The sequence below is a fragment of the Pan troglodytes genome, chromosome 2 (genome assembly GCF_028858775.2).
Source record: "Pan troglodytes isolate AG18354 chromosome 2, NHGRI_mPanTro3-v2.0_pri, whole genome shotgun sequence".
NCBI lineage: Eukaryota > Metazoa > Chordata > Mammalia > Primates > Hominidae > Pan > Pan troglodytes.
Genome location: NC_086015.1, coordinates 66359456 through 66381998, shown reverse-complemented (window position 1 = coordinate 66381998; position 22543 = coordinate 66359456). Strand labels below are relative to the sequence as shown.

At 48.4% G+C, this 22543-nt stretch overlaps 1 protein-coding gene across 3 annotated transcripts; it reads left to right on the top strand.

Annotated features, from left to right (window-relative positions):
- The first annotated feature begins 13890 nt into the window (after window positions 1-13890).
- FEZF2 (FEZ family zinc finger 2) lies at window positions 13891-18595 on the top strand. Of its 3 annotated transcripts, XM_024355553.3 has the most exons (6): window positions 13891-13975; window positions 14878-14992; window positions 15315-16250; window positions 16600-16734; window positions 16918-17050; window positions 17925-18279. In XM_024355553.3, the coding sequence occupies exons 2-6, from the start codon at window positions 14954-14956 to the stop codon at window positions 18182-18184; spliced, it is 1503 nt and encodes a 500-aa protein (XP_024211321.1). In that variant the 5' UTR covers window positions 13891-13975; window positions 14878-14953; the 3' UTR covers window positions 18185-18279. The 3 variants fall into 3 exon arrangements, with proteins under 3 accessions (XP_024211321.1, XP_016796925.1, XP_016796923.1); XM_016941436.2 differs by lacking the exon at window positions 13891-13975 and having other exon boundaries at window positions 14721-14992; window positions 15344-16250; window positions 17925-18595; XM_016941434.2 differs by lacking the exon at window positions 13891-13975 and having other exon boundaries at window positions 14867-14992.
- The last annotated feature ends 3948 nt before the right edge of the window (window positions 18596-22543 follow it).

Genomic DNA, 22543 nt, shown 5'->3' with positions numbered 1-22543 from the left:
GGAGGCTGAGGCAGGAGAATTGCTTGAACCTGGGAGGCAGAGGTCACGGTGAGCCGAGATCGAGCCACTGCACTCCAGCCTGGGCAACAAGAGTGAAACTCCATCTCAAAAAAAAAAAAAGAAAGAAAGAAAGAAGCATATATATCACTGTATCACACATTTATTTTTTAATATTTTGATTAATAACTACATTATTAATATGATTGATATCTTTTAGAAGCCTATATATTTTATCTTATTCATTTAAAAGCATTATTCTGGGCAAGGCATGGTGGCTCACACCTGTAATTCCATGACTTTGGGAGGCTGAGACAGGAGGATCACTTGAGGCCAGGAGTTGAAGACAACCCTGGTCAGCATAACATGACCCCATTTCTACAAAAAAATTTACAAATTAGCCTGGTGTGGTGGCATATACCTGTAGTCTCAGCTATGTGGGAGGCTGAGGTGGGAAGATTGCTTGAGCCCAGGAGTTTGAGGCTGCAACAAGCTAAGATTGCATCATTGCACTGAGCAACAAAGTGAGACCCTGTCTCTATAAAATAATAATAACAAATTTTTTAAAAATGAAAGCATTATTCTGAGAAGGGGTCCGCAGGCTTACCAGACTACCAGTGGGGTCCATGGTGCAGTGCCTGTGTGCACACACACAGAAAACTTGAGAACATCTGCCAAAGCTCTTCATCTTTCTCTTCCTCATCTCGCTTTTTGCTTTGTCCATTTACTCTTATCCTAATTTATTTACCTATAAAGTAGCAATAGTGTCCTTTTCTTTTTTTTGTACAAAGCACATAAGCTGTATGCTTTTACTTTCTTTGTTTGTTTGTTTTTAGCAACAGGTCTCACTCTGTCACCTAGGCTGGAGTGCAGCAGTGCGACCATAGCTGACTGCAGCCTCAAACTCTGGGCTCAAGAAATCCCCCCATCTCAGCCTCCCAAGTAGCTAGGATTACAGGTGTATTCACTGTGTCTGGCCTACTTTTACTTTTTTGAAAGAAAGTCAAACCATCAAACCGGCCAAGCAATTCAACAAATGATAGTCTCTAGTTTATTGTTTGAGGATATTAATAGGTCATATTTTTGTGTTTCTTGGCAGGATGAAACTGTGATTGGATGAAATTAGTGGTTATGAGCAAGGAGGGGGGTAGGGTGGTCTCAACTGGCTAGCTATGAGTTTCCACTCTGCCATTCAAATAAACATGTGGCCTTAGACTAATCACTAATACCCACCAAACCTCATTTACTTCATCTGAAGAGGAGGATAACCAGTCCACCTGCTTTATAGGTTCACATTGTTGATACAATAATAACAATCATTGTACATAATTACCATACCCACAGGTACAGAAACCAGTAACAGTGGTTGTCTCTGTGGAAAGACAGTAGAGATTTGGGGTGGAAGGGAGACCTGATTTTCACTACATATTATATTACATTGTTTGAATTCAATTAGTGTTAGCGATTTTTATTATTGCATCCAAAAAAAAGTGAGGAAACACAAAACTTTAATCTACTAATAGCTCCATAGTTGATCAGTATTCATTTATTTACTTCTTTATGCTAAGTGAAAACTTAATTTCATCTACAAACAGAAATCAAAAGAGAATACCTACCACAGCAAACTCTGTTAAATAAGCCGATGCTCAAAGTTAATTAAACAATAGGGGCTTGCTCAGCTTTCCTTTGATTCTCCTAGCAAGCCCTTATTCATAGAATGTTAAGTTTCTCCTGTACATTACTTTGTACCACTTCCACTCCCAAGGAAATTGTGGAGGTATGGGTGGGAGTGAGAAGAACCTCTAAAGGAATTCTTTATTATGGAAATAAAATAGATATTTTCTTAATATTCAAGGGACAGTCTGGGAAGACTTCCTTCTCTTCGGTTAAAAACTAGGCACCTTTTAAAATATTAGTAAGGGCCAGGCGCGGTAGCTCACACCTGTAATCCCAGCACTTTGGGAGGCCGAGGCAGGTGGATCACTTGAGGTCAAAGACCAGCCTGGCCAACATGGTGAAACCCCGTCCCTGCTAAAAATACAAAAATTAGCCGGGCATGGTGGCGGGCACCTGTAGTCCCAGCTAGTCGCACCACTGTATTCCAGCCTGGGCAGCCGAGCGAGACTCCATCTCAAAAAAGAAAAAGGAAAAAATAAAAATAAAAAAAAATATTAGTAAGGAGAATGAAAGCACCAGCATACACATTCTGGAACCGAAGAAAATGGAAAGTCAGTCAGCCTGTAAGCCACCAACAGTGACTAAAAATTTTGATTTGCACTGAGCATTGTCTACAGGACTGTGGGGAAAAGGTCTATGTATTTAAACTAACATGAAGTTTGTCCTGTCCTTCGACACTGAACATGCATGTGGGGAAAAAAACAGCTGTACAAAATACACTGCTATAAGCTGAGTGCAAGGGTGTACATGCCAGAAATATAAAGAAAAGAGAGCAAAATTCTTTGAGTCATTTGATTCATCAACAAACCAAGCATAACTATGGCCCAGGTGATGAATGTGACTGCAAGGACCAAAGCTGAACAAGACAGACCCCTGTTCTCCAGGAGTTCACAGGCCAGGGGGCCTAAACGGCAAAGTTTTATTCCCAAAGGAATGTTCATAAGGGGTGGTGGAAAGAAGGACAGCATCCTAAGAAGTGAGTCTTTAAAATCGCCAACACCACACGGATGCTGTCAGCAAAATATAGACTGTGGGAAACTACATGACAAACATCCTGATTTTCTCAAAAAGTAAATTGCAAGGACAAAAAATAAAAAATAAATAAATAAATAAATGGAGAGAAGTCTATAAATTTTAAGAGATTTAAAAGGCAGAACAACCAATCATAATATACGAACATTATCTGGACCATAATTTAAAGAAAAGATTTTTTAATTATGACATTTATTTTAAAAATTGGAAATGTGAGCATATTTGATGATGTTAAAGAATTATCGTATTTTAGGTGATGGTCTTTAAATAATGTATGGATAACAAAGTATTATGTCTGGGGCTTGCTTTAAAATAATATGAGGAGGAAATAGATAGGTATGTAAATGAATCAGGATTGGCCATGGATTGATCTTTTTGGGGCTGGATGACGGTATATGGGTTCATGATATTACTCTGTGCTTCCTTTGTGCATATATAAAATTCCTCAAAATAAGATTTGGTTATTTTTAAATCACAACAAGAGATAGAGCAGAAATCAGAGAAGCAACTACAAGCATGCAGTTCTCTGGCTGGATGAGAGCTCAAATTCAGCACAAAAGTCTAGCTCATGCAGGTAAATAATCCTCCTCTTTGTACCTTCTCTTCTATTTGTGGGGTATGGCCAGGACCCCTCTTCTCATTTCTAGTACTTCCGTTGGCTGGAGCTTCTGATTCTTTTTCTAGGCATGGTAGGCATGGTGAGAGGTTTGCACTGGCCCAGCAGTTCTCATGAGTGTCCTCCCTTTTGGCCAGCCAGGCTGCATTTGTAAAACATCTGGCCAAGGCCAGAACCTAATTGTTTGGGAGCCCTTTGGAAGAGGCACAGACCACCATGGCTTCATTAGCCCCAGGCTCCTGCTCACTAGGCTCAAGTTCAGGTGGCCAGATAAGCACCCACAAGCAAGCTGTAGAACAGAAGGTCTAGAAAGTGTAGAGGAGGCTGGGCGCGGTGGCTCAAGCCTGTAATCCCAGCACTTTGGGAGGCCAAGGTGGGCGGATCATGAGGTCAGGAGATCGAGACCATCCTGGCTAACATGGTATAAACCCCATCTCTACTAAAAATACAAAAAATTAGCCAGGCATGGTGGTGGGCGCCTGTAGTCTCAGCTACTTGGGAGGCTGAGATAGGAGAATGGCGTGAACCCAGGAGGCGGAGCTTGCACTGAGCCCAGATCGCCCCACTGCATTCCAGCCTGGGTAACAGAGCGAGACTCCGTCTCAAAAAAAAAAAAAAGAAAAAAATAAAGTGTAGAGGAGCCAGACATGGTAGCTCAAGCCTGTAATCCTAGCACTTTGCGAGGCCAAGGCAGGAGGATCACTGGAGGTCCGGAGTTCAAGACCAGCCTGGCCAACATGGTGAAACCCTATTTCTACTAAAAATACAAAAATCAGCTTGGTGTGGTGGCACACACCTGTAATCCCAGTTACTTGGGAGGCTGAGGCAGGAGAATTGCTTGAACCTGGGAGGGGGAGGTTGCAGTGAGTTGAGATCGTACCACCGCACTCCAGCCTGGGCAACAGAGGGAGACTCTGTCAGAAAGAAAAGAAAAGAAGAGAAATAAAATAGGAAGGAAGGAAGGAAGGAAGAAAGGAAGGGTGGGTAGAGGGTTAGCAGCCCATTTTCTGACTAGGGGGTTCTCAAGAGCAGAGAAGAGAAGGCTACTCAAGAAAATGTTCAAAGCCTAAAGTAATCTGGAAACATCTGCATGCCAAAAGGGATGTGACATGGGTCTCCTTTTTCTCTGGATGCTTCTCTCTCTGGATGCTTCTCTCTCTGGATGTCTTTTCCCACATGTCTTCCTCTTTTCTATTACCTAGGTCTGCACCGTTCTTTCTACATTCTAAGTTCTCTGTAATTTGGCACCCAAGTCTGCCCTGGGTAAGAATATATGGGCATAAACAGCAATAAGATACCATTTGGAGTCTATCAAATTGGTAAGGAATTTTTTTTTTTTTTTTTTTTTTTTTTTGAGACAGAGTCTCACTCTGTTACCCAGGCTGGAGTGCAGTGGTGTGATCTTGGCTCACTGCAACTTCCGCCTCCTGGGTTCAAGCGATTCTCCTGTCTCAGCCTCCTGAGTAAGGGGGATTACAGGTGCCCGCCACCATGCCCAGCTAATTTTTTGTATTTTTAGTAGAGTTTCACCAGTTGTATTTTTAGTAGGTTTCACCGTGTTAGCCAGGCTGGTCTCAAACTCCCGACCTCAGGTGATCTGCCCACCTCGGCCTCCCCAAGTGCTGGGATTAAAGGTGTGAGCCACTGAGCCCAGCCTTTTGTTTTGTTTTGTTTCTTTAGACAGGGTCTCCTCTGACACCCAGGCTGGATTGCAGTGGCGCAGTCTTTGCTCGCTGCAACCTCCACCTCCCAGGCTCAGGCAATGGTAAGGATTTTTTAAATGATTATACATAGTATTTGTGAAGGTACTGGGAACAAGGAATTGTCGCATCCTGCTGACTGGAGTGGGTCTAAATATGTATCCCCTTTCTGAAGGGCAGTTTGTCAGTTGGTATCTAAAGCTTTAAAAATGTGCATATCTTTTACCATAGTACTTCTGCTTCTGGGAATTTGTCCTACAGGATCAGCTATGCACAAAATTCATGTGTGAGAATGTTCCCGATGGAACTCTTGCAAAAAAATTGTAAACATCTTAAATATCCAATGACAAAGGAATAACTCACGTGAAAGACATATAGTGAAGTACTACAGAGACATTAAAATAATGTCTTAGTAGCATATTTAAAGCATGGGAAAATATTCATGCTATATTAAATGGAAAAGCAGATTATAAAGCAGTATGTATCATATGATGTCATCTTGTAAATGCATAGAAAGAATATACACCAAAGACTTGTCTGCAGTTTCTGGGTGGTAGGATTTGTGCAATTTTAATTTCTCTTCTTTGTAATTCTCTACTTTTCCCAAAATTTGTCCATCGATTATTTTTTAAATCAGAAAAAAACCCACCTTATTTACAAAATCAAATAAAAGAAGTAAAGAACAGAATAAGAAAGAATTTTTTTTGCCCTCTTCTTTCCTCTCGTCCTCTAGTCAGCCTGAACAACCATTGTTATCAAAATAGTTATTATAACCACAATAGTGAATACTCTGCTTTCTATTGGCCAGCCACCAGTGCTGAGATCCTTCTGTGCATTTTCTTTTAGTCCTTACCTATGATGAAGCAGGTATTTCTCTCCTGCCAAAGAAGGGTAACTCAGCCTTGCAGAGAGGTTTAGTAAGTTGCCTGTGGACACACAGAACTGACAAGCAAGGCTTCTATCTTGATCTGATTGCAGAAGCCACACTGCCTCAAAGACACTTAGCCCTACAAAGCCCAGGAAGGAGTTTTATGTTGTGTCATAACGTTTTAAGAAATGCCCTGCTCCAAGGAGACCCAAGTTCCATCCAGGCCAGAAATCTGTCTCTAGAAAAAGCACCAAGCAATGAGCTGCCAAAGGGTGAATCTACCCACACATCATGGAAATGCCTGCAGAAACTCTTTATTTGTGATTTTAGCCTGTAACTTCTGCTGGAGTGAGAAGTTTTTAAAATTTGTTAACCTTACTGCCAGGGAATTCTTTGAGTTTATTTCTGGTTGCTTGTACTTTTTTTTAACTCCACCCTTTTTGAGAGTCTTATATCACCCCACCATGCTCATCATTCATTCTCCAATACTCCAATAACAGCACATAGTGGTTTACAGAGGATACTTACTTAGGCATGCCTATTGGTTGAATGATGGAATGTAAGTTCCATGAGGGCAGGGACTGTGTCTATCTCAGGAAGTGCTGTATATATGGCATCTAGATGGTGCCCAGTATAGAAAGGCTCAAGATAGCTAAAGGCTCAAGATGGTAACTAATGAATGAATTATATTGCCTCAGGTCCTATCTCCTTTCAATTTTGGGGGACAAGAATTATCTTTTTAATTTATATGAATTGGAGCACCAGCTCTTACCTTTTCCTTGCCCCCACCTTAATTGCTTTAGCTGTAGGTTCTTGGTATCTTTCTTGAAGTGCCGAAGTCGGATTTGTAACCTATGTCCCTGGCAGGATTCACCATGGGTTTGCACAAAGGGATTGTCAAGTATTTGGTTTGGTTTCTGTGTCCCAAGGCTTTTTCTTGCTAAAATAAACTTCCCCACCCTCTCCCAGAGCAAAATTCCCAGTTCTGCTAACTGGGTCACTTGCCAAGGAGCCAAGATTTTGTCTTTTTTCCCCTGGTCTTGTCTAGGGCCAAGACCCAGTGAGTTGAGCTCTAAGGACTTGCCAAGGCTTTCTATTAATGCCAGTTCCTACAAACATCTCAGACCCTGTCCTCCTGACCTCAACCAGATCCTCCACCTCCAAAGGCAACCTGCCAGATGATGTCTCTGGAAAGTTTGAGGCAGTCTCTAGCCTGAAGTCATTCACCTAGAACCCCAGGGCAAGGGGTACAGGTTCAAGTTCACAACTGCCACCCCTCTGCTGAGGTTGTGGGTGAGAAGAATGCTGCAAATGAGCTCCCTTGATTAAGCATTCTTGAGCTTATTGCAGGTTCCCTAAGAAGCTGGATTAACTGCCTGGCTCCAAAGACAACTGTGTTAGAAGTTTGGATGCAGTTTATTTTTAAAAGTCTAGATGAGAGGCCAATTAATTGATGTGGTTGTCTGGTCCAGAGAAAGAAATTAAAAGAGCGTGACTCAAGAGGCAGGTGAGGAGTAGTGTCTCTTTGAGGAATTGAGGGATGGGAGCAAGTCAAACTAACTCATAATGATTCACTAATTTAACAGATATATAGATATTATAATATGTATATAGAAATATAAAAAGTGTATTTAACAGATAGTTAGAAAAGTATACAAATAAACTGTACATAGCTTGATGAACATTCACAAACCAGAACCCAGATCGGGAAACAGACCTTTCTCAGTACCCCAGAAGCCCCTCTCTTCTGTCCCCAAATGTTGCCTATTTTGAATGCAATCATGCAGTACCAAGTATTTGGATTTGGCTGCTTTTGCTCAACATTATTTTTGAGACTCATTCATGAAGCTGAGTGTAGCAGTAGTTTGTTGATTCTTATTGATGTATAGTATTTAATTTTGTAAGTATACCACTATTTATGGGTTCCACTGTTGATGGTTATTCAGTCAATTTCCAATTTAAGGCTATTACAAATAGTGCTGCTGTAAACATTATAGTACGTGTCTTTTGGTGAACATGGGTACTCATTTCTGTTTGGTATATACTTAGGAGTGGTGTTGCTGGGTCATAAGTAATGCAAACACTCAACCATAGTAGATACCACCATGCAGTTTTCCAAAGTGTTTGTCCCTATTTCCATTCCACCAGCAGTACAAGCCAGTTGTTTAGTTTTGGGTTTTTAGTATGGTGCTTAGGAGTACACCTCTGAAAACCTCTTACCAGTTACGTGAGCTTTGACATGCTACCCAGCCTCCAAGAGCCTCAAATTTTGCATTTGTGTGATGGAGATATCTATTATATACACTGGATTCACAGGACGATGTTGAGGACTGACTAGGGTGGGTATTAAACTTAGTGCTGTGGCATACAATAGGCCCTCAGTAATAAGTAATCATCTACTAATTGCTACCCTAGATTCATCCCCGAAGAGGGAGAGTCTGTGTGTGTGATGAAGGCAGCGATGGAAGCAGAAAGAAGAGATTGATTCCTTTTTGATTGATTGATGTGCTCTTCGCAGTATTTTAGAGTTCTCATTTTGTCTTCACCTAAGTCAGACTATAAATTCCCGGGGTGGAGCATCAGGGATCTTTACCCAGGTAAAGAAAAGATGGGATTCGACTGAGAGCTCCAGAGATGCGGGCAAGAGAGAACTTTTCCGTTTGCCGGTACACACGAGAAGTTCTTATCAAAGCCAAACAAAACAAACAAACAAAACAGAGCTGAGAGATTCGCTTGCAAAGCGATCACAACGCTTCAGGTTCTTATTCAATGCACCATCTAGCTCAGACCTACATTGCCTGGCAAACTTACAGAAGTTGGGGGGAAGTCTGAAATCGGTTTCCCTCACCCCTGTACCCCTTCCGGTCCCTTTTCGCTGCCGGCTTAACTCCTGCTCTCAGCACTTAACGCTAATACCTTTGGGCAGGCTCCACCGCGGAGTTTAACCAGCTGCCAAGTTAAATAACGCGGAGGATCCTAAGCCGTCTTCCCAGGGAGTCGGAAACCGACATCTCTCAACTACGCAGGGCCAGTCAGTCACCAAAACGCCTTTTAATTTCAAATATGCATACACGGATGTGTGTGTTATATCATATATAAAAATATATCATCATCGTTCTCTATAAACGATTATTTCCTTTGGGTTGCACACCAAAATCGCGTAGCAAGTGGAAAACCCAGGTAGGCGAGACGACTTCCTTCCCTCACTGCGCCTTACAAAATGACACGTCTGCTGGCAAATTGCTGCACGCGGGTATTGGATCAGATTCCTAATTAAATAGCATTTCTAGTGATGGGTTGTCGATAGTATATAAGTATATACATACATACATACATACATATAAACAATATGCATATATATGATATGCATATATATGTTTGTGAATATATATGCATCCAGGGCAGAGAGGAGAGTACTAAGCTTGCACGGATAGACTGCAGATCTGCTCTTTTAGGAGAATTCTTCTGGCCTAGAAGTGTATTCGCTGCCCAGATTTCCGAAGAGTCCGCGAATGTCCTCTGATGTGATCGCGGAGGGAGTTGGGAGGATCCTGGAAATCACGATAGGTTTGCACCACCGCCCCTCCCCCTACGCCCCCGCCCAGGGCTGCAAAGCCGGTTGCCCCTGGCTAATAGGCGCCTTTCCTGCTCCAGGGTGAAAACTAGTCTGTGGTGCATTGAGATTTGCAAACCAGTCCCTGAATGCCAGGGGCGCTGCAAAACAGCCGCCGGGTGCAGTGGGCCGGGCGCTCGGCCACCCTGGCTGCGATCATCGCAGCCTCCCAAAGGATGCGGGCAGATGCAGACGGCTCTGGCCCATCTGTCCCTAAAGGCCTGGGACTGTGCTTGCGTGCTCCGCGAGGGTACCCGAAACCTGGGAGCTCTCCGGCGCTCCCAGCCTCGGGTATCTGGGGCTCTTTGTCTCCCAACAGCACTAATCCTGAGAACAACGCGCACCGAAGGCGGAGGCCCCTGTGCTTTGGACAAGCCCGCCACGGGCAAGCCAGTTCGAATGTTTTCAATAAAATGCTTCCTGGGGAAAAAAGAGAGGATAGCAAAAGAATTTCTCTTCAGAAGTTAATCTATTTTCAGCAGCGGTTAAGCGCGGCACCAAGTAAATCAGATTCTAAATGTTCCTTTGGAAAGAAGGAAGAAAAGAAAGGAAAGGAGGAAGGAAGGAGAGCTGGAGGGAAGAAGGAGGGAGGGAGGGAAGGAGGGAAGGAGGGAGGGAGGGAGGGAAGGAGGGAGGGAGGGAGGGAATAAGAAAAGACATTCCTTAAACCATAAAGTTTGTTTGTTTCAGGATTTGTTCCTCCCCCCCGCCAAAAAAAAAAGTCAGAAAGGAGCGGGGTCCCCAGTGCCCGTGTTTCCCCAAACTCGGGAGCCGCGGGCAAGCCTTCTCCTTCCAAGCTGCTCGGCTCCCTGGGGAGATGGCATACATAGGGCGATGTGTTATGTATTGCAACCAGATGAAAAAATAATAACGGTTTTTAAAATAATAGTGCCCCTTGTCATCCAGAACCAAGATATGCATGCCACAGGGGCTGAAATTGGAACACTTTTTGGAGTGGAAATGCTTGCCTTTTTCTTCCGTGGTGCAAATGTGTGAGCTTTTTGCGCAAGAAAGGGATTTTCTTCTGAGGTTGTCTACACCGCAAGAAGGCATCTGCTAATTTGTCCTAAAGTGAGGGCGATTTCGGGCATTTAAAAAATATGTTTTTTAAACAAAAGTCATCATTACAGTGCTTCGGGTTAGTGACCATAAAATGGACAGAGGGAAGGGGAGGGAGGAGAGTCTCAGCTCTAGCCGCGCCAGTCATATTTAATATGCTTCCCATAAGAGAAGCTCCTGTAAAAATCAATAGACAGCCGCCAGCTGTGCTTAAACCTGCGATTTCAATTAAAACACTGCTCTCCAGTCCTTGAGGTTGGGCCCGGATCCCCAGTCAGTGGTGTGCGGGTTGCTTGGCCAGGGCGCGGCGTCGCACCGCCGCGGATCCCAGAGGTCGCCGCCCCGGTCAGGCCCCGCAGAGCAGCGGACGCGCCCGGCCTTGGCGCCTTGTTCTTCGGCGTGGGAAGGACACAGGCCGCCGAGGGGCCTCAGGCCTAACTGTGATCGTCTGTTTCCCTACCGCCGCCGGGAGTTTGAGGCCCAACCTAGGGCCAGATGGCGAAGAAGCCATAGCGTCCGGCTCTAGGCTGAGGCGCTCCGAGTGAAATAGGCCTGGGGCTGAGGCCTCGGGCTAGGGAAGGCGTCAAGGTGGATTCGGGCCCGGCGGCCGTGCGTGACGGGCTGCAGCCCACGCCATGGAACGAATCGGACGGCCACGGGCCTGGGCGCCCGGGGATTACACAGGGCAACCTAGGACTCCTGCCCTGGAGCGGAGCGCGTTCTGCGGCCTAGTAGGCCTCACTTGGGCCGCCACCGCGTGCCTCCCGGACAGGCGGCTTGCTGGGTCCTCCTCTTGACCCGAAGGCACCAACACCTCCAACGTGGAGCTTGTGTACCAGTTTGGGTTGGGAAAGAGACTGGGACTTCCAGAATGTCAGCATAGCCTCAGCCCACTTCTACTGGAAAATCATGCTTTGAGGGACAGACTTCTTGGGGAGGGAGGGATAAGATGACTTTATTTTCCATAAATGAATCCACATCCCTGAAACATCTGCTCAGCCCTGGAGCCCCATGTTGCCCTTCATGTCGAGTTATTTTGGATTTTCCTTTACTGAAAATGCGTAGGTGGAAAAAATGTCACCCCAAATCCCACAGAACCCTTCCACCGACTCCCTAAAACTGTGAGATTTTAATTTCTATAGTTGTCCCTCTTTAAAAAAAAAAAAAAAGAAAGAAAAGAAAAAAAGAAAGCAGTTCAGCCTCAAAGCAAACAAAAAAAAAAAGATGCTGTATATAAGAATGAATTTGGAGGATTTGGGGACAGCGAACGGAAATCTCAGCACTCCCTCCACCATGCGCCACATTTCCCCAGTCCTCTATTATTCTGCCTGAAATCATCTCGTTTACAGAAAATATTTGTTTGCACTATTAGTTGGTACTGGAGTTAATTACTCAATGTGTTAACGTGAAGTAATATGTATAAAAGTAGGATCAGTGTTTATTGTGTGGGTGAGCTGTTGAGCGGTGCTTGAATAAACTGCAATTAGGGTTAGATAGAGATTAATTAACATGTGAGTGGCAAGGTGTAAAATAGTTTCCAACCCTCCACTTCAATATAATCTGCAGGCGAGGGAAGGAGAAGTTTGTGGAAGCTAATTAAATACTTTCATAAAAGCCAGTGTATTCACCCAACATTTGGAAAGAGAGGCACATTAGGGGCAACTTGTTTTTACCCAAATGTTTTCTTTCTGTGGAGGTAGCACTCCTTTGTGATGCTGGAGAGAGAGCGAGAGATGGCTTATGCAGCCACAAAAAGCGATAGAAATGGCAAGGCAGGTTCATGGGAAGCCCTTGGAAGCCTTTCAGCCTGATGGAGCTTTCAAACCAGCAGATCTTTCGAGCTGCTGCGGAGAGCAACAATTACCCAATTTGGAAAAAGGGTTGGGGTGCAGTACTTGTGGCAAACGGGATCCACAGGAGAATCGGGATAGAAATTCGGGTCTTGAGATGCTGCAGGTGTATTGATATTGTTTCAATGTTGGGGTGAGTTGGTTTGTTTCATGTTTGGTGGGAGGAGGGAGTAATCTGTGCTCTTGTGTTCACATTAACATAGGGATAGGGGTACCCTGGGTCTGGAATTCTGTCTCTCTGAACATCTTCTAAATTAAATGGGCTATATGGAAATGTTCTTCTCCAGATGAGCAAGCCTCTTGGCTTAGAAATCTGGTAGTTTGGGGAGGGGGTGGGAGGGTGACGTTATGGGAACAGACTTATGATTGCGGAATTTAGGGGCAGTTTCAGAGTTTGGCAGGGTGAGAGCATTAGCCTATTGCAGTCCACCTCCAAGCCACTTTCCCTCAGGGACCTCTGTCTGTTCCCTCTCTTTTCTTTCCAAGTACACTTTTCCTTCCTTTACCTGCTATGTCCAAATCCTGCCTAAAATTGCAACTCAAAGGAGCCGCAACTGGATGGGTGAGCAGAAGGAAAGAGACTTTTATTGAAGGGAAAAAGGGAGCGATTTGCCTGAAGTTAAAACTAGAGCTTTTCTCCCCCGTCCCTTAACGTTCTCCAGGGATGTTTCGCAGCATGGAGGGGCCTAGGACAGGATACTCAGCCCTCTCAAGACTTGTTCCTGGGTGAAGAAACAGAGGGTTTACCTCTACCACCACTTTCTCTGGCTTCACATGATCGTGTGTCTTTGGAGATGGAATTCACTATCAAACCCTGTTTGCTCATATTATATCCACGGTAATCCTCTTAAACTGTGGTTGCGGCTACAAAGCTCGTGGTCTTGCAAAAGCTGGCTAGCAAGATATAATTGTCCCGCGAACAAAACCAGCCAAAACTTTTCAAAAAACCCTTGCACCCAGTCCTCCCCCTTTCCTAAACCTAATTCTCTCGCTCGCTCTCTTGCTAGCCACCACCACCCCCCTCCATAAGAACCCTCAGCCTCGACCACTTTTGTTGTCGCCAAGAGCACCCGGCCTGTTGAAAGTGCTGGAGCGTCTTTGAGCAGTTTGTTGTGATACGCAGGTGGAATGGTCTGCAAACAGATGAATTCAGCCCCTCCAAACCAAGCGCGGAGCGCGCTGCTTTTGTGCGCCAGGCACAAAACGCTGAATTCCTCCGAACTTACTTGGGGCCTGTCTAGAAAAGGGTCTTTTCTTCCCTCTGCTTGTACCTCTGGCCACACTAAGTCTCTGCCCGTCCCCCTTCAGGCCCCCTCCCTCTCCTCTCTGATAATCCTTCTCTTTATTTTAGAAAAACACAAAACCCGGTTCCACGCGGTGCTTTAGTGGCTAAAAGTGAAAGAGCTGCCTTGGCAGAATTCAGCTCTATGAATCACTTCGGAAAATTGGTTCGACTGAATGGCCTTAGGAGGAAAAACGTTTTAATAGGATCCAGGGGAGGTTCTGCTGTTTCAATCTGCTCCTTAAACAGGTGGAGATTGGACCTTCTCAATTATACAAACAGTAAGTACCCATCAGCTGGGAGAGCTGCCCTCCGAATCCTCCCCGCACGCAGCCCTAAACCAGAAGCAGAACTCGGCTTTGCCTCAGAAACCCGATCATAAATCAACAATTCTGATCTATTAGGATCTCCGAAAGTCTTCCAGCTCTCGGTTTAGTCTCCCCCAGCCTCAGACCCAGAGCTGGCCATAAAGCTGGAGGCGCACCTGCGCGGCGCCGAGGCCCCCGAGATCCCGGCGAGCGGCCTTGCTCTCCGTGACGCTTCGGGGTCGTCCTTAGGCAGTGGGAGCTTTCTCCCGACCTCCGACGCCAGCCAAGGCGAGCTCATTGCTTTTGCATAAATTAATATTTCCCCATTAACAAGTTCCCCCCTCCAAACGCGGCGCCCGCGTCCATGCGCCACATCCTAATGAGGTAATTATCATTTGCGCGTGTTCGGGGCTGGCGCCGGTTCCGTGGGTAAATGGCAGTTTATTAGCACGATGCCCAGCTCGGCTGCGGAGGGCTAAGGGATACTTCGGCTACTAGACTGACACCCAGGGGCCCTTTGGGGGCGCCGCGTCCGGGACCCTCCGCCCTCCCCGCGTCCCCCAAACCTGCAGGCCTCCAAAGTTGTGAATCACGCACGGAACTCTGCCTAGGTTTGGGTTTGGGTCCCCCCCCCTTTCCTTCCACCGGCAAAACCATCACGATTCCTCCCCCTCCCCCTCCCGTCTCTTCCCTCTTTCCCTATTCGCAAACCGCTCGCACTTTCCCGAGAGGAGCGCGGGCGCCAGTTGCCTCCTTTTAAAGTTTGAGGGGCGGTGGTGGCGGCGGCCGGCAGGCGCGGGGGAACACAGGGGCCGCTACGGGAGCCGCGCCGCCGCCCATGTCATTCCACTTCAAGTGACTTCATGTGATGTCAGCTGAATGTAAAAGACAGTGATCTCACGCGGAGGGGAAGATGTTTGCCATCAAAATGTGACAGAAGAGACACGCTGCATGGCTCGGAACGCATCTCCTTGGTGGTGGGGGAAAGAGGTAAATGCGAGGTGGCTCTCCGGTCCTCTTTAACTTTGCCCCTTCACTGTCCAGCTCCCAGCACGCGTGGCAGAGGCCCGGGTCCAGGGAAGGGCTCAGGGGGGTTAATTTGAGACTCTTTTCTCACCGCCCCCCCCTTTTCTTTTGTAAACCCTCCCCCTTCTTCCCCCTTTCAAAGTCCCAGGGCAGGGGCTGGTGGGTTCCTTTGCGCGCCGGGTTAATGGGCGGTAATTTGGTACCCTTGGGTGCACTTTGTTTTGCCCCTGTTCATTTGAATGCAAATGGGTGACCCGGGCCCGACTAGGTGCTTATTAAATTGCAGTTTTCCCCCCTGCCTTTTCCGGAATGCAGACTTAGAGGAGAGAGGCTGCGCCCTGGCCCAGCCTGGCTCGGCTCAGCTCCGCGCGCCATGGCAAGCTCGGCTTCCCTGGAGACCATGGTGCCCCCGGCCTGCCCGCGCGCCGGAGCGTCGCCGGCCACTTCCAAGACACTGGCCTTTTCCATCGAGCGCATCATGGCCAAGACGTCGGAGCCCCGTGCGCCCTTTGAGCCCCGGCCTGGAGCGCTAGAGGCGGACGGCAGCCAGGGCAAGAAACTGCTCAACCTCTGCTCGCCGCTGCCCTGTATGATCCCCCTCCAGCCCCTAGGCTACGAGGTGCCGTCAAAGACACTGCTCAGTTACTCGGAGCTCTGGAAAAGCAGCCTCCGGGCGGGCGGCGGCGGAGGCGGCGGCGGCGGTGGCGGCGGCGGCGGGGGGGCCCCAGTGTGCGGCGCCAGCGGCTTGTGCAAAACCAACTGTGGCGTGTGCTGCAAGGCCGAGCTGGGCCTGGCGCCGTCCGCGCTGCCCGCGGGCAGGGTCATCAAGCCGCAGGTCATCAACCAGGCTGTGGGGCTGCCGGCCAGCGGCTCGCTCTACTACTTCAACTACCTGGACTCGACCGCGTACCCGCCGTCTGAGCTCCTCAGCGGCCACCTCTTCCCGTCTGGCCTCCTCAATGCGCAGGCCCCCGCCGCCCTGGCTGCTCACCCCAAGCTCTTTCTGCTGGAGAACGCCAAGCTGGCCGGCCTGGCTGCGGACAAGTTCCCCCATCCGGCTCCCTATCCCCATAAGGAGCGCTTGCCGGCGCCGCTGGAGCAGGTACTGAAGGAAAACTCGGCCCTGACTGCCGAGCGCGGAGGCGTCAAGGGCCACAGCAAGCTGCCAGGAGGCTCCGCAGATGGCAAGCCCAAAAACTTCACCTGCGAGGTGTGCGGCAAGGTGAGGCCCAGGGTTCGGCGAGGGGGGCCGGGAGGGGCGATCGGCGGCGGCGGCTTCCTTGGGGCAGCCTGGAACGCCCCTTTTTCAAGCTGAGGAGCTCCCCAGTAGTTGACTACCCAAATTGGGAGCCTCGTTGGGCCTCAGTTTCCTATTCTGTAAAATGGGGATGCCCTTGTCAGCGGCCACACAGTATTGGTGTAAGCAGGAGTTTGGGCAGCACTTTACAAACTGAAAAAGGCTCTGGTTTCTGAAGGGGGTGTTGGTTGGGGGAGGTAGGCTGTGGCCCCCCCGGGGCTGACTGTAGGCCCTCGGACAGACGCACCACAAGGCCCCCCATGTCTTTCCATAGGTGTTTAACGCTCACTATAATCTCACCCGCCACATGCCGGTCCACACCGGAGCCAGACCGTTCGTGTGCAAAGTCTGCGGCAAAGGCTTTCGCCAGGCCAGCACGCTCTGCAGGCACAAAATTATCCACACCCAGGTACGTGGCCCCCGGGTCGGGCCTAGCCCGCGCGCAACCCCCAGAATCTTAGTGATAACACTGGGGATACGATGGCCAAAGATTATCCCTTACCCTCTAGGGTTGAGTGGGGGTGGGGGGGATGTCCCTTCCAGGTGTTCCCGAGGTGGCCTCTCCTTACTGTGCACTCGCCCCTTTCCTCAGGAAAAGCCACATAAATGCAACCAGTGCGGCAAAGCGTTCAACCGCAGCTCCACGCTCAACACGCATATCCGCATCCACGCGGGCTACAAGCCCTTCGTCTGCGAATTTTGCGGCAAAGGCTTTCACCAAAAAGGTAACGTGCCAGGCGAGGCCTTCTCTTCTCACCTCACCTCAGGACTCGGGTCGCGGCTGGCTGGCAGGAAGGCAAAGAGGGATCTGGAGAGAGAAGGCGAAATCTGCAGGCGCGGGCGCAGCATTTCTTTAGAATCGGGTTGTGCCTGGTGTAGGGGGAAGCTCTCCTAGCGGGGTTAGTAGACCACGCTGTATGGAGGCTGGGTGCACTGAGAGACTCCGAATTCGAGAGGTCGAAGGAAGCACGGGGACAGAGGGAAAGGATGTAGGAAAAGGAGAGGGTATTGCCCTATAGAAAAAGGTTCCTTTTGTATCCGGAACTTCCCTTTCAAATGAAAAATATTGGAGGCAAAATAACCCTCCCGGGAACAATCTAAGATTGGGGGAAACCGGTATGATCCTTGGCCCCCGGATCGGATTTTCCAAGGCACTTTTGGATCTTCAGTTGGTAGTTGGGGGGCGAGAAAGAAGTAACTTTAAAAATGAGAAGGGGGAAAAGAAAAAGGATGAAGCCCGGGTTCGTGCGAATTTCTTCTAGCGAGGCATCAGCCAGGAGAAGGACTCGGTGCGTCTCTGGGCTACGCAAAAGTTTCCCGGCCCGCGGAGCGCGGCGGGAGGGACGCTGCACCAGCCTCTGTGGCGGGCAGAGCAGGAGCGCAGAGCGGCTCCGCGGGACTCAGTCTCGGTCTTGTCGGGAGAGCACCCGGCTTGACGCTTACGAAGTTTGACAACTTCTTCACTCGAAGAGGTCGCGCCCGCCTAGCCAAGCGTCGCCTTTTCTGAGCAGGCACCTGGGCTGCCCCTGGGACGCCCGCCTCTTCCTCCCCACCATTCTACTCCATACCCCCACGTTTTTTGTTCTTGATCTGTTGTAGGGAACTACAAGAACCACAAGCTGACCCACAGCGGCGAGAAGCAGTACAAATGTACCATCTGCAACAAGGCCTTCCACCAGGTCTACAACCTAACCTTCCATATGCACACCCACAACGACAAGAAGCCTTTCACGTGCGCCACTTGCGGCAAAGGGTTTTGCAGAAACTTTGACTTAAAGAAACATGTGCGCAAACTCCACGACAGCGTGGGCCCTGCTGCCCCCTCCGCAAAGGACCTGACTAGGACAGTGCAGAGCTGAGAGCTACTGCCTTGCCCTTCCTTCCCTCCCTGTACCACCTGAAAACAGATCACACATATAAACTTATTTCTAAAATTAAAAGAAAAAAAAAACTATAGCAGAGAGGCTAAAATCTATTTATCGAAACCAGCATATTTTTGGAAAGCTAAATGTTTCCTCGATGACTGGCAGCAAACTCGTGGCCCCCACCTTTGTATATTCAGGAAACTTATTTAAATCCAGTGCGCCGAAACGTATTTAATTCCAGGCCTCCGCTTCTCCTGGGGCAGCCAATTTTAACCCCAGCCTGTCACCGTGAGCGCCCCAGAAGAGCGCGGCGCCCCTAGCCATCTTTATACAGCCATGTAAATCCTCCTGTACAAGCGAACACGGAATATATACATATATAACTCAATAAACAGAATCATTAGTGCGCGTTTTTTTCCCCCTCTCCCCTCGCGGCGAGGTCAGCTCAGCAACCCCAAAGAACGAGAAGGAATTAGGCGTTTATAGCATCTCCTTCCTAAATGCACCAATTTTGGGACGCTGGGGCCAGGGTTGAGGCCAAACCGGTGTTCTTGCTGGGCTTGTGTGCTAAGGCCCCCAGGAGTGAGGGCGAGCAGGCCTACGTCGGCCTACAGCAGGTGCCAAGTTTTTATTTGGTGACTGTTCAGACGCTTGGGATTCTGGGTGTTGCCTTATTTGGGTAAGCAAATTCAAAGAAAAGGGTTAAAAGCGACTGGGTGTTGGGGAGCAGCTTGTGGGAACGTCCTTGAGCAAAGCGCCACGCCCCGCGAGGGTAAGCGATCTACGCCCTACCCCACCGGAGAGCTTCTGGGCGCGTCCCCTTCTCCGGGAGACCTAAGGAGGGCAACCACCGCTCCCAATCTCCCTTGGCGGCGAGAACTGGAGGGTAAGGGTCCCCCAGGCCAGCCAGAGCCTCGGGGCTCACTGGCCTGCGCTCTCGGTCTGGGGCTGGCCTCCCGGTGCCCTGAGCCCTGCCGCCGGAGGGCGCGCCCGGGCTCCCCGAGCTCGCTGCCGCCGCCGCCGCCGCCGCCGCCTCCTGGGTCCTGATTACCGCTCCGTTAGCCCATTTCCTGAATAGCTATCTCTGCTGCCGAGCACGCTGATGAAATGATCTCACGCTTGCTTTCTAAGTAATGACCCAAATTAAGAGAGAAAACAGAGACCCTTCAAACAGCATTACATTAATCATCTAATCATTCCCAGGAGGGGGCCGGCCGCCGCCGCCCCGTTTGATCCGAATCTGGATAATCAAGAGCTCGGATTACTGGCGCGTCGCTCCGGGCCTCCCCCCACACACACTTTTAATATCCGCGCGGCGATTCAGCCCACGTCTTTTGGAACAATGTTCCCCAGCGCCAGGAGGAAGTGCGGCGCGGGGCCCGGGAGTGCGCTTCCACGCAACCTCCCCATTGAGGGGGCGAGTGTGGCTGGGAGCTGACCCCACGCGTATTTCCACGGCGGGAGGCGACTATTTGAAGGGAAAGATGCTTAACGCAAAGGGCACCCCCTCACTCCGCCAAGTAACTCAGAAAGTGACTGGAGTGCGGGTTTGCCCAACACCTGGTATACAGTAGGCGCTCAGTGCTGAGAGTGCCAGTGGTTTCCACTAGCGAAAACCCTGTCATCTCCCGAGGGCTTGCTCTATGCCAGGAACTTAACACACATCCTCTCGAACGGTGACTACAACCCTCAAGCTGGGCATGATTATTCCCACTCTACAGACGGAGAAATAGAGGCAGAGATGAACTATGTGACATGCCTGGGGTCACCAGGCTTGGTAGAGCAGGAATTCGAACTCCGGGGGTTTTAGGAGGCCTAGGCTTCAGCGGAGGAAGAATCTCGGGGTTGGGGCTCGGAGAAAGACGCTCTGGGGCAGGATGGAGGTTGTGTCCTGGTCAGCCAACCGTTCTGTCCCCGCCCGCCGCCCAATTCGCAGACCCATTGCGCGGGGAAGGAGAATTGTCGATTTTGTTTGCACAGAGGACGGCGACAGCTTCCTCAGGCTGTCGCGGGGGTATTTTTAGTACCTCCGATTCAGAAATAGGAACGCGTACATTAGAATTCCATTTCCTGAAAGGAGAGCGGCCTCGTTTTTTTGTATTCCTCCCCTCCTCCCCTCAAGTCTAGGAAGACGCAGCCAGGGGAGGGGGGAAGAGGAAGCGAGGGGGAATTTAAATGTTAGCTCGTTCTGGCTGCAGTTCGCTTAGGGGAGATTGGGACCCAGAGGAATATGCAGATTTAACTCCGAAATCTCGGTGGATGCCACAAACCCCAGGAAACCCCAGGATGGGCGAGGAGGACTTGGCGGCTAAGGATATGAAAATATCGCCTTGCTTTTCCCAGACATCTATCCCCAGGGAGACTGCAGGCCGGTTTAAGGAGTCAGCTCCCTTTCCTTGTCCTCATATAGTACAATAGTGTCTTATTAGCGCTCTCCCCCCATTATGTCTGGGAGATCTTGGGTGTTCTATGACAGTGCCCTATGACAGCCATCTCAACCAAAATCTTTTCCTTCCTCTGGAGAGGATCCTTTGCAAATGTGGTTCTTGAAGACCAGACAATGACCAGGGCAAGCCCACCTTCTTCTTAAATAGCTCCAAAACTTTGGGTGAGGGACAGATACCACAAAATTTAATGCAAGATCTCCTCTTTTAAAAGTTATGGGAAAAGTTGGCCTGCACGTGGAAATCAGGGTCAAGTTCTCTTTAAGAAGGAGAGATAAATAAAAGAGAGAACGCCTTCCCCACCACTGCCCAGGGAAATAACTCCCTAACCATCAAGTGAGAGAACATTCTTTGAGAAAGTCTGTAATAAGTTTTCACGGAGAGAGACTCCTAGGGTCCCCCATCTCATAAAACTGGAGAAATTTGCTTCCAGGCTTAAAATTCTGAAGAGGGATGGGGGCGTGCTTGCTTGCAAACTAGGCAGCAAATAATGTAAAACTCATGCGTAGAGGTGGAGGCATTTCTCTCATGGACTGCTCATCTCTGTAGTGGTGGGGGGAGGAACATTAACTGTAGCTCAGGGGTATAACTGAGTAGAGTTTCTTGCACACTTCAACATCCTTGAGGTTGTTTCCTCATAACTTGATTGTTACTTAACCTTCACACCAGCTTCTGTCAATCGCTCTCACCTGAGAAGGTGTTATTTCACATCTGGTGCTAATTGTAGATAAACAGAGTTCTCTGTATCTATAGGGCTTAGTTCTACTTTCCACAAGTTTGAAGTCACTCCCAGGTTTAAGATGTCGGCTTCCTTCAGGTGTGGGATCCAGGAAAGGATTCCTTCACCTGAAAAGTAGTGTGAGGAGAAAATGAACCTTCTGCCTGAATTACAAAACACCTTTCACAGCCAGCACATGTTCTAAAGCCAACACTAAGCCCTTTCAGTAACCATCTTAGCTATTCATCCTTCTTAGTTATTCACCATGCATCGGAATTGATGGGTGAAAGGCTCTGTTTTCTGATTTTTCTCTCTCTTAATATTAAACTGTTTGCATGACTTGTAGTTTATAATATTAATAAATGACTTAAACAAGGTAGTCGTCAGCTACATATTAATATTCTAACCTTGATTAAATTGAAGAGGCTGCCCTTAAAAAATATTTTTAAAAAATCAAATTGCGGGGGAGGGGAATCCTGTCACAGACACAAAAAAGACTCCAATTATCTTTTCCCCTACAAGATGTTTGTTCTGTCCATGACTGCTCACACTTCAGCAATCTTGCCAGCAAGACTCAAAAAAAAAAAAAAAAAAAAAAAAAAAAAAAAAAAACCTTCTTCCAAAGCCACAGCCTCGTACATAACAGATTGTACAGTCCTATTGCCTTAGGCGGGTTAGAGGTTCCTCTCTGCAAAGAGTGACACAGAAAAGTTGCCAACATCCCAGACACATTTTGGGGGGCACTGTGCTCATTCTTGCCTTAGCCGCAGAAGTGGGTCTAGATGGTCCCCATTTTGCTGCTTGGCTCACAAGTGAGTAGGGGGCTGCTTGAGCCAGGTCCAAGAGTTAAAGCAGTAAGGCGTCCAGGTGTGCTGGTGGTGAGTGGGCCAGGGGAGGGAAAGAGGTGATAAGAGGAAGGGTGGGGGGGCTGCCAAAGAGAGGACAGGAGTCTTGAGAAAACGCTGGGAAATAAACAACCTCAAGGCAGCTGCGTTGCCCTTTTCCCTGCACTTCCCTCTCAAACGTCTGAGCAACCAGTTTGCTCCTAGAAACATGTTAATTGCCAACGGAGCTCATTAAGGCATGCACATGCAAAACACAGCAAGAAAGATTAAATGGACAAAAGCGCAATAATGAACTGTCAACAATCGGGCCCATCTACGCGACCAGGATCACTCAAGAATGAGGCAT